This window comes from Glycine max, chromosome 18 (genome assembly GCF_000004515.6).
Source record: "Glycine max cultivar Williams 82 chromosome 18, Glycine_max_v4.0, whole genome shotgun sequence".
NCBI classification, from domain to species: Eukaryota; Viridiplantae; Streptophyta; class Magnoliopsida; order Fabales; family Fabaceae; genus Glycine; species Glycine max.
In genome coordinates, this window is record NC_038254.2 from 45,034,176 (window position 1) to 45,044,837 (window position 10,662).

A 10,662-nucleotide genomic window follows, 5' to 3' on the forward strand; every position below is an offset into this window, starting at 1 on the left:
TGTGTTATATTTGATTACATTTTGGTTTACTACATATCGCTTTGTTCTCCGGGTGCATACTTGAACGTGGTCAATTCATGTGACCACTTTCATTTTGTGCACTTGGAGACCAATTCGAAATGCTGTCAAAATTTAATCAAATTTACCACAACGTACTTAACTTGTACATATGAATGACGTAAAAAAAGGGAGTTCCTGAATGGGATAGGACCACACCTTTTTACGAAAAAAGTGAGATTATCATGCATATAGGATAACGTACTTGGTATCATAGAACAGGGAACATGGATCGAAGTTGGATTAAAGCACCTCACATAAGCGAAGACTATCAAAATGGGGTTGAAGATTTCTTGCAATTTGCACAACAAAATGCACTAGTATTAGCTACAAAATATTTCTGCCCATGTGTTAAATGTGTGAATGGGAGACGTCAGTCGTTGAATAACATCAGATCTCATCTTATATGTGAGGGGTTTAGTTCGACTTACACAAATTGGATATGGCATGGTGAATTGCCACACATTTCAACAACCCCTCAACCTGAGGCAGTTGATGTACAAACCGAAGATCGTATGGAAGACATGGTATGTGATCTTGGCTAAGAGAGTTTTCGGCATGCTCATGCGCATTATTATGAAAAATTACAAACAAATTTGAAGAAGCCATTGTATGTGGGATGCACAACCTTCACTTGGTTATCAGCCGTGCTAGCTTTGGTGAACTTGAAGGCTAGGTTTGGGTGAAGTGATAGAAGCTTCACTGAGTTGCTTGTGTTATTGAAGAATATGCTTCCTAATGATAATATGTTACCGAAGAGTCACTACGAGGCAAAGAAGATATTATGCCCCGTGGGTATGGAGTACCAAAAAATTCATGCAAGCCCTAATGATTGTATTATGTATAGAAATGAGTTTGCAGAAATGCGCAACTGCCCGACATGTGGGGTATCACACTACAAAGTGAACGATGGTGGATGCAATGATGGTGCAGCCATAACCAACAATCATCCAGCAAAGGTTTGTTGGTATTATCCAATAATGCTAAGGTTTAAGAGATTGTTTGCTTGTACATACAATGCAAAAAACTTAAGGTGACATGCAGATGGAAGCCATTGTATGTAGGATGCACTAACTTCACTCGGTTATCAGCCATGCTAGCTTTGGTGAACTTGAAGGCTAGGTTCGGGTGGAGTGACAGAAGCTTCACTGAGTTGCTTGTGTTATTGAAGAATATGCTTCCTAATGATAACATGTTATCGAAGAGTCACTACGAGGCAAAAAAGATATTATGTCCCGTAGGTATGAAGTACCAAAAAATTCATGCATGCCCTAATGATTGTATTCTGTATAGAAATGAGATTGTAGAAATGCGCATCTGCCCGACATGTGGGGTATCACGCTACAAAGTGAACGATGGTGGATGCAGTGATGATGCAGCCATAACCAATAGTCATCCAACAAAGGTTTGTTGGTATTATCCAATAATGCTAAGGTTTAAGAGATTGTTTGCTTGTGCATACAATGCAAAAAACCTAAGGTTACATGCAGATGGAAGAATAATTGATGGGTTGCTCTAACATCTCGCTGATTCTCCATAATAGAAGACAATTGATCGCTTGTATCCAGAATTTGGAGAGGATCCAAGAAACCTAAGGCTTGGTCTTGCTTCAAATGGAATGAATCCTTTCGATAACTTGAGCACCAATCATAGTTCATGGCCTATTTTTCTAATGATTTACAACCTTCCTCCTTGGTTGTGCATGAAGCGAAAATACATTATGTTGTCTATGATCATAGCGGGTCCAAGATAGCCAGGAAATGATATTGATGTCTATCTAACTCCCTTGATTGAAGGCTTGAGGAAATTGTGAGTAGATGGGGTTGATGTGTATGATGTGAATGTTCAACAAACCTTCAGGTTACGAGCAATGATATTTTGCACCATTAATGACTTTCCACCTTATGGGAATTTGAGCGAATATAGTATGAAAGGAAACCACACATGTCCTATTTGTGAAAAAAAGATGAGTTACATCCAACTGAAACATGGAAAGAAGACAGTATATACAAGGCACTGAAGATTTTTGAAACCTTATCACCCATATCGGCGATTGAAGAAAGCGTTTAATGGAGATAATGAAATTGAAAGTGCACCTAAACCCTTAGTTGGACACGAAGTTTATGATTGGGTGAAAGACATCGTAACTATCTTTGGTAAGACACAAAAGAGGGACGTGATGCGAAGAACATTTGGAAGAAAAGGTCAGTATTCTTTGATCTTCCTTATTGGTGCAATCTGCATGTATGACATTGTCTAGACGTTATGCATATCGAGAAAAATGTGTGTGATAGTTTGACTGACACCCTTCTTAACATTAAGGGCAAGACAAAGGATGGTTTGAAATGTTGTCAAGATTTGGTTGACATGGGTATATGAGACCAGCTACATCCTGTTTCACGAGGTGATCGAACGTATTTGCCCCCAACATATCACACAATGTCAACGATAGAGAAAAAAAGTCTTTATCATTGTCTCAAAAATGTGAAAGTCCCACAAGGATACTCTTCAAATATCAAAAGCCTTGTGTCAGTTAAGGATTTGAAATTGGTTGGCTTGAAATCTCATGATTGTCACGTATTAATGCAATAACTCTTGCCAGTAGTTGTTCGTGGTATCTTGCCTGAAAAAGTTAGGGTTGTCATAACTCGCTTGTGTTTTTTCTTTAATGCTATATGTAGCAAGGTTATTGACCCTCAACTGTTAGATAATTTGGAGAATGAAGCTTCGATCATCCTATGTGAATTGGAGATGTATTTTCCCCCGTCATTTTTGACATCATGATTCACTTAATTGTTCATTTGGTGGGGGAGATTCGGTTCTGTGGGCTTATTTTTTTACGTTGGATGTATCCGATTGAGCGCTACATAAAGGTGTTGAAAGGATATACAAAGAAGCATTATTGACCAGAAGCAAGCATTGTTGAAAGATACGTTGCTGAAGAAGTTATTGAATTTTGCTCAGAGTATATAAATACCACTACCCCAGTCGGGGTTCCTCAAAGTCGTCACGACTCCACGACTCAAGGTAGGGGTACACGAGGATTTAATGGTGTAACCATGGATCGGTAGCAACTGTCACAAGCTCATCTATATGTACTAAACAACACAATAGAGGTCATCCCGTACATAGATTCTCACAAAAAACATGTCTCAAATACTCACCGAAAAATGAACAAGATGAGGTTGTTGCGAGAGCACAAAATAACTTTCATCAACTGGTTTAGAGAAACAATCTTCGCAGATGACAGTGCTTCGAAGACACTAAGATTGTTAGTTGTTGGTCCAAATCTCAATGTTCCAACTTGGCAGGGATATGATATCAATGACTATTCTTTCTACACAAAGTCACATGATGGAAAAAGTAGCATGCAAAACAGTGGGGTGAGTGTTGACGTTCATTCAGATCACTTTTGTAGTGCTTCTAATAATAATCCGATTCAAGCCTCCATGCCTTACTATGGAGTCATTGAAGATATTTGGGAGCTTGATTACGGTGAATTTAGAGTGCCCATGTTCAAGTGTCAGTGGGTAAATGTAAATACCGAAGTACGCAAAGACAAAATGGGATTTACTTTAGTAGATCTTCAAAAGGTTGGTTACAACGATGACCCATTCATCATGGCAGTGCAAGCTAGACAAGTATTTTAAGTCCAAGATCCGTGCGACTCGAGATGGTCAATGGTTCTACAAGGGAGAACAATTTCTATCAGTCACCATATTGATGGTTCATCACTGGATATCAGTGAGATGCCAGCTTTCTGTCAACAAATGCCTTTCATAAATGTTGAAGATCAGGAGGATGATGTACATGCAAATCGTAATGATCATGATGAAGGTTTATGGGAGAATATTCCTACGTAACTGCTTATGAACAAAGTAATGTATATAACATGTCGCATAATTGTAATACATTTATGTATTTGAATATTTACAACTTAATGCTTATATGTTGTTTATATAACTGATTATGTCCTAACTTAATTTGTTTGAATTGTGCAAACTCATGACAACACCCCAAGCTCCCCTCCACATTCAAATCTTCATTTGGATGCTACGTCTAGAAGGACTAGACAATCCACTCGACTGAGAAGGTTGATTGTTCGAAGCTTGGATCAGCCACGGCCAACAGTTAACATCAATCCTACCACTAGGAGAGGATCAAGCCCTCATAAAGAAAACTTTCATAGTTATCTGGGGGTTGTAGCGTGAGAAAAAATTCCTATTGTCCACTCCAATTAGAATGTTGTACCAGAATATTTAAAGAATCTAATATGGGATGACATTTTGGTAAGTCCATATTTAAGTTGACATTTGTATATGATTTCATATAATTATTTTCAAAATATTATTATTCACTAACTGTTACTTAACAATTTCGATTTGGAGGGAAAATTTGACATCCTCGAAGGTGATAGTGCGAAAAAGAAGGTGATGTTAACAGTCGCTACTCGATAGAGGCAATTTAAATCCTCCCTTGACGATAAAATATGTTTATGCTGACAGTGAGGGTCAACAAAAAGATGATCTTTCTATTAAGTATGGTATTGATGCAACAACTTGGGCCGAATTTGCAAAAAGCCGCCAAACCCCTAATTGGCAAGTTTATTTTACTAGTTAGTTTTGTATGTAGAATTGAATTTGTTAACATATTTGTATTTACTAATTTGAAGAAAATGTTTTTGTTTTTTTGTAAGGGAATACAGAAAAAAGGCCCAGGAAATTCAAAAATACAATGACTGTCCGCACTTACTGTTTCGTGGGGGTTATGAACTACTTGAAAAAAAATTAATGGACGAGAAAAGGAATACATGAGAACACCAAGCTGAATTTACTGAAAATTCGTCAGTGAGTGTCGACCCACCATCCCCTGTTTCTAGACATGTCAAGTGGAAGATGGCCCACACAAAGCGATATGGCTAGATGACCTCTACAGCAGCCCAACAAATATCAGACAAAATTATGAGTAATTACCTTGGCATTTGACAGTGGGACTTAATTAATTGTATAATAAGAATCTCCGTTGGATTGTAAGTTCATGTTGTGTTGTTCACATGACTCTTTAGAAGAGTAGACAACGCATGGCAGCTTTGTTCTGCATGGTTGTGAGGACAAATTGAACACTGCTATTGGCCGACCAGAGCATCTAGGTCGCGTACGTGTGGCGGTGGCAGGTGTGACAATCAGCAAGTACTTTGGACAGGTATCATGTGGCTCCAACACTTCCTCTGCATCAATCACTCAACAACAATTGGCTGAAATCATCGGTAACTTGAAGAAAGAATGGAGGAAAGAAGTAGAAGAAGAAAACAAGAACCTACAAGAAGCGTGGAGGAGGAAGGTAGAAAAGGAAAACAAACGCACTTTGGAGATAATTAAACAAGAGGTGAAACAAGCAATCAAATTGGAGTTATCCTAAATTGTATCACAACACTCACCCTTACTTTAGCCATTGGATACGCAAGTATTAGCTGCACGTGTGAGCATGAAGGGGAGTTGTGCTGAAACTGACACAAATCCATTAGGTAAAGAGACTTCTGATGTGCACGCTGATGCCATGGGCTTGTATGTAGTTGTTGACCTATCTACTTGACTAATGGCATAGGGAAAAGTGTATGATAGTATGTCCACGATACACAATGTCCCTTATGCAAATTTACCATGGTGTCAAAGTTTACCATGGTGATGCTCAGCTCCCTTTCTCGACATCATAAATTTAGTTTGTGAGGTAGGCCGTTGGCACATTCGTGGGGGTGGCCGACACATCTTGTGAAACCCATATCTGATGAGGTATTTAGTTTTGCCTCTGAATATTAATTTTAGTCGCATTGTTAAAAAAATTAGCGTAATTGATATTTTCGTTAACCATGTGGGATTCATAGAAGCGTTTGCCGAAACCAGTTAAATCTGCTACAATGGACAATGTAGTGGCTGCAGTTGATCCATTGGGAAAATTGGTAAAGAAATTTTTGATATTTACCTAAAGCCAATTGAGTTGCAGTGGGATGGGACAAAATTTGGGATACCTAATGTCAAAGATGGCTTTTTCATCACACATGCAGATGTTACTAAGATAATTTTAGGTAACAAGTGTTTGAACATATTCATACTAATGTAAGTAAATTTGGTTTAGCAGATGTTTCATTTGTGAACTGATAATGTAACTTGGTTAAAATATACCATTAACAATATTTATGTCAAATGTTTGAAACAGGTTTATGAATGATTGGAGTACAAGCTTAGGTTATGGATCACTGTATGGTTTCCTTGAACCTCAGTCTATACACAACGTAAAGAACAAACGTGAAGAATGGCAACATTACATTCAAACATGGGTCACAGAATCACAACGAGAAGTGTACTTGGGAGCTTACCTGAATCAATAAGTTGAATTGATGTTGTACAATATGGATATTATGTGCATTATTGTTGCCTAACTAATGTTTTTCGTCTTCAGGGCACATTGGCAACTTGTTGTTCTGTGTCCACGGGACAATATTGTTGTTTGGTTTTGTTCTTTGCATAAGAAGCTTGATGTTAACATCAAGACTGCAGTGAACAAGTTAGTTTTAACATTATAAGTCAATTATTGTATAGAAATTGTAGTGTATAAACACAATGATTATTTGATTATATATGTTAAGTTATTTTTAAACTAGTGCAATGAAGACATTAACCACTACTTTGGAAGGAAAGCTAAATCAAGTTGTGCCTTGGTGGATTGAACCAAAGGTATGTCATTATATCAAATCAATATAGCCATCTCCAATTACTGTCGTGTGTTACTTTGAAATAACTACCTTAAGTAAACATATTTCATATTGCATTTAGAGTCATGTTCAAACCGAAGGCTACGAATGTGGATATTATGTCATGCATTGGATGTGGTGCATAGTGAGCGGCGATTTGAAGAATGAATGGAATAGGGTATGTTTACTATACCACGTTTTAATTTTTACTTTCATATGAAACTCTAATTCCAATGTTTTATGTACATCAATCATTTGATATTTACAATTTTGCAGTGGTTTTGTGATGGAACACCGTTAGACAAAGAGACCATGACAACACTTCACAACAAATAGGCAACATATTTTCTCCAAATTAAAAACATGGAATTTAGAAAAATTTAGATGACATAGGAACATTTTTCTTTCTAACTAAACATTTTCATTGTATATTGATAACAAACAATTATGGTCAGTTCACATTTATTTTAGCAATAATATACATTTGCTTTAGTAATACTTGGTTACCCTCCATTTTTAGCAAACTCACCTTCCAAAACATTTTATTTAGAATCGTGGGATATTTTTTAGTTTCCATAACATGCTTTTTTGCTGATTTGTTAAATCAAGATTACATTTTTCATGGTTCCTTGTCTCTATAAGCAAATTTATGTAGCTGTTCAACTATGGGGTTGTACAAATGCATGACTTACTTCAAGATGTACAATATTGGGAGAAATTCTACTTGTGGGGTCGGTTACAGAAATCAGTATGTTACCCTCTATTTTCCTCTTCATGTTTAGGATCATTTGATTATTGATGTTTCGTCAGCAGTAAGCTAGATTCTTAATTTTCATATATCAATATCATCAAATAATCTCTGAATAAAAGAAATAGATATTTTATTTTTGGCATGTTTGCTAATTTATATTTTCTCGTGTTCAAGTAGGACCATTTGTATAGTAAGTACTTTTAAGCGTTGTGATTCACCTCTTATTCACAGACTGTCGTCATGAAGTAGCAATGAAGGTAGATATACAGAGGAACACTAGTAACATATAGAGGGGGACAAAAAAAAGAAAAAAAGAAAATCGAAAGGCATTGCAATTACACTAATAAAAGAAATTATGGACCATGAGTTTTAAAATAAGCAAATGAGCCTATTCAATTATTGGAAGTTTATATGTGGTAATCCGATTGTCGGTTAATTTTGCTCCTAAATAGCCATGTAAATCTATGCCTTGTACCTCATATCACAAAAAGTCTTGTACTGCATACAACATATATACCAAAGTGTACCATAGTTCATGAAACACTTTTCCTGGGCTAGTGTCACATATCTATCTTAGTTTGTCTGTCTTCAATTTTCCTGATAATTTGAATCCATAATTGAGGCCTATTTCTTTTCCCTATGTTTTTGGACGTGTTTCGTTCAGGTTCATATTGTCGTCGATACTTTAGATGTCAACAACATCAAATCTGTTAACTTGAGAGTTGTAGTGTCAACTACTCTAGTCCTGCTTCCATCACAATTCACAGAGGTATACTTCTTTCTTACTAAATTGTTTACTTTGAGAGTTGGAACAATTGAAATGATTGAACCACATCCATGCAGGAAGATCTATATGCCAAAGTATGTAGTCTCTCATACACATTTCATATATGGATGTTATTAGCTGAGGATAAAAATGAGGTATTCCTTTGTTGCTACTTAAGTGGAATGTCATATGAAATGTTAATTTCTTTTTTTTTTTCATATATGTGTCCTTTTGCCTTATGTTTTTACTGAGGTTCCTTTTTTTCACAATCTATCCAGGTGAAAAAGATTGTTATTGGGCAGTTTGATTTATTCTAGTCAATGTATAAGCCATTTCTCGAAGAATATGAGGCTAAGAAGTTATTGAGACTTTCATCAACTGCCAATATTCAAATACATGCCACTCGGGTTTTTATCATTTGGTATACATTTATGGGAGGATTACAATTTATGATATCTTTACCAACATATATTTCCAATTTAACATGATGAACTAAAAAATGATTGAATACATTAAAAATAATTGATTAGGCATTTATTTGGTTCATTCAGTGTAAATTGGAAATATATTAAGTAGTAGTTCTCCCATTGATTACTTGTTTTATCATGCATTTGAAAGAATTTAGCTTTGTTGTGCCTTGAACTCTATATTGAAGTATTACCTCTTGAAAATTGAAATATTGCAAACAAACTTGTAGTCCTTCAATTTTTGTTACCCAAAAAAGAAAAAAGAATCGTATCCTATGACATGTAATGCATGAACTTGTGATTCCTTCTATTTATGTTCGTCTTGTTATTTGGCGCCACTTGATGTTGTCATGAGAAGGATATATGTCTTTTTCCCCTTTCTTTCTTTAGTTTCTACTAAGAAGGAGAAATATAACCAATGTTTTGCTGCTATTCTGTGCTTTTCATCTCGTAGATATTCTAATTTTCTCTATGCTAGCAGAGTTGAGATCAGTAAGCTTAAAATGAGTATTGAAGGGTCGAGCTCTGGAAATAATCTGGTTGTTACAAATGTTGACAATTTTCAACCTGTGTCTTTAGATTGTAGAAGCAAGCTTCATGATGAATCAAGATTGATCCAAAGAAGTTTTGATGATAACAAAGGTGATGACAAAAAGCTCAAAGGTCAAGAACACTTCATGATAACAAAGATGATGATCTCAAGAATCAAAGAATGAGTTCAAGATGATCAAGATTGAATCACGAACATTTCAAGGTTCAAGACGAAATTTGATTTCAAGAATCAAGAATCAAGATTCAAGGTTCAAGCTTCCAAGAATCAAGATCAAGATTCAAGACTCAAGATTCAAGAATCAAGAGAAGAATTAATCAAGATAAGTATGAAAAAGTTTTTTCAAAAACTGAGTAGCACATGGATTTTTCTCAAAACATGCTTACCAAAGAGTTTTTACTCTCTGGTAATCGATTACCAGATTGTTGTAATCGATTACCAGTAGAAAAATGGTTTTCAAAAAGCTTTCAACTGAATTTACAATGTTCCAATTGATTTCAAAATGTTGTAATCGATTACAATGTTTTGGTAATCAATTACCAATGTGCTTGAATGTTGAAATTCAAATTCAAATGTGAAGAGTCACATCCTTTCACCAAAATGCTTTGTGTATTCGATTATAATGATTTGGTAATCGATTATCAGTGATAAGTTTTGAACAAAAATCAAAAGATGTAACTCTTCCAATGGTTTTCAAGTTTTTCTAAAGGTCATAACTCTTCTAATGGTTTTCTTGACCCGACATGAAGAGTCTATAAAAGCAAGACCTTGATTTGCATTTTAAATTCATTCAATTCATTCAGAACAATCATTACAATCCTTTACAACCCTTGAATCTCTTTGAACTTCTTCTTCTTCTTCCTTTGCAAAAGCTTTCTTAAGTTTTCTGGTTTTCCAAACCTTGAAAACAAAACTTGTGCTATTAATCTTTTTCATTCCCTTCTCCCTTTGCCAAAAAGAATTCGCCAAGGACTAATCGCCTGAATTCTTTTTGTGTCTCTCTTCTCCCTTTTCCAAAAGATTAAAGGACTAACCGCCTGAATTCTTTTGTGTCTCCCTTCTCCCTAGTCAAAGAATTCAAAACGACACAGTCTGAGAATTCTTTTGATTCTTCCCTTTCCAATATACAAAATATTTCAAAGGACTAACCGCCTGAGAATTCTTTTGTATCCCCATTCACAAAGTTTCAAAGGTTTAACCGCGTGAGAACTTGGTCTTAACACATTGGAGGGTACATCCTTTGTGGTACAAGTAGAGGGTAAATCTACTTGGGTTTGACTGAGAACAAGAGAGGGTACATCTCTTGTGGATCAGTTCTAGTGG

General features: G+C 35.9%; 1 protein-coding gene and 1 pseudogene across 1 annotated transcript; both read left to right on the plus strand.

The window, feature by feature from the left end:
- The first annotated feature begins 284 nt into the window (after positions 1–284).
- LOC113000212 (uncharacterized) lies at positions 285–1,576 on the plus strand. Its single transcript, XM_026126888.2, has 3 exons — positions 285–584; positions 783–1,016; positions 1,091–1,576. The coding sequence occupies exons 1-3, from the start codon at positions 285–287 to the stop codon at positions 1,574–1,576; spliced, it is 1,020 nt and encodes a 339-aa protein (XP_025982673.2).
- A 5,908-nt stretch (positions 1,577–7,484) lies between these two features.
- Positions 7,485–9,252, plus strand: LOC113000213 (phosphatidate cytidylyltransferase, mitochondrial-like; annotated as a pseudogene).
- The last annotated feature ends 1,410 nt before the right edge of the window (positions 9,253–10,662 follow it).

Excerpts from the sequence above, each read along its gene's own strand:
- LOC113000212 (XM_026126888.2), top strand. The coding sequence starts at position 285 with ATGGATCGAAGTTGGATTAAAGCACCTCACATAAGCGAAGACTATCAA. Across the intron at positions 585-782 it reads AAGATCGTATGGAAGACATG|AATATGCTTCCTAATGATAA; the intron begins GTATGTGATCTT and ends GTGTTATTGAAG. Across the intron at positions 1,017-1,090 it reads CCAACAATCATCCAGCAAAG|GTGACATGCAGATGGAAGCC; the intron begins GTTTGTTGGTAT and ends AAAAAACTTAAG.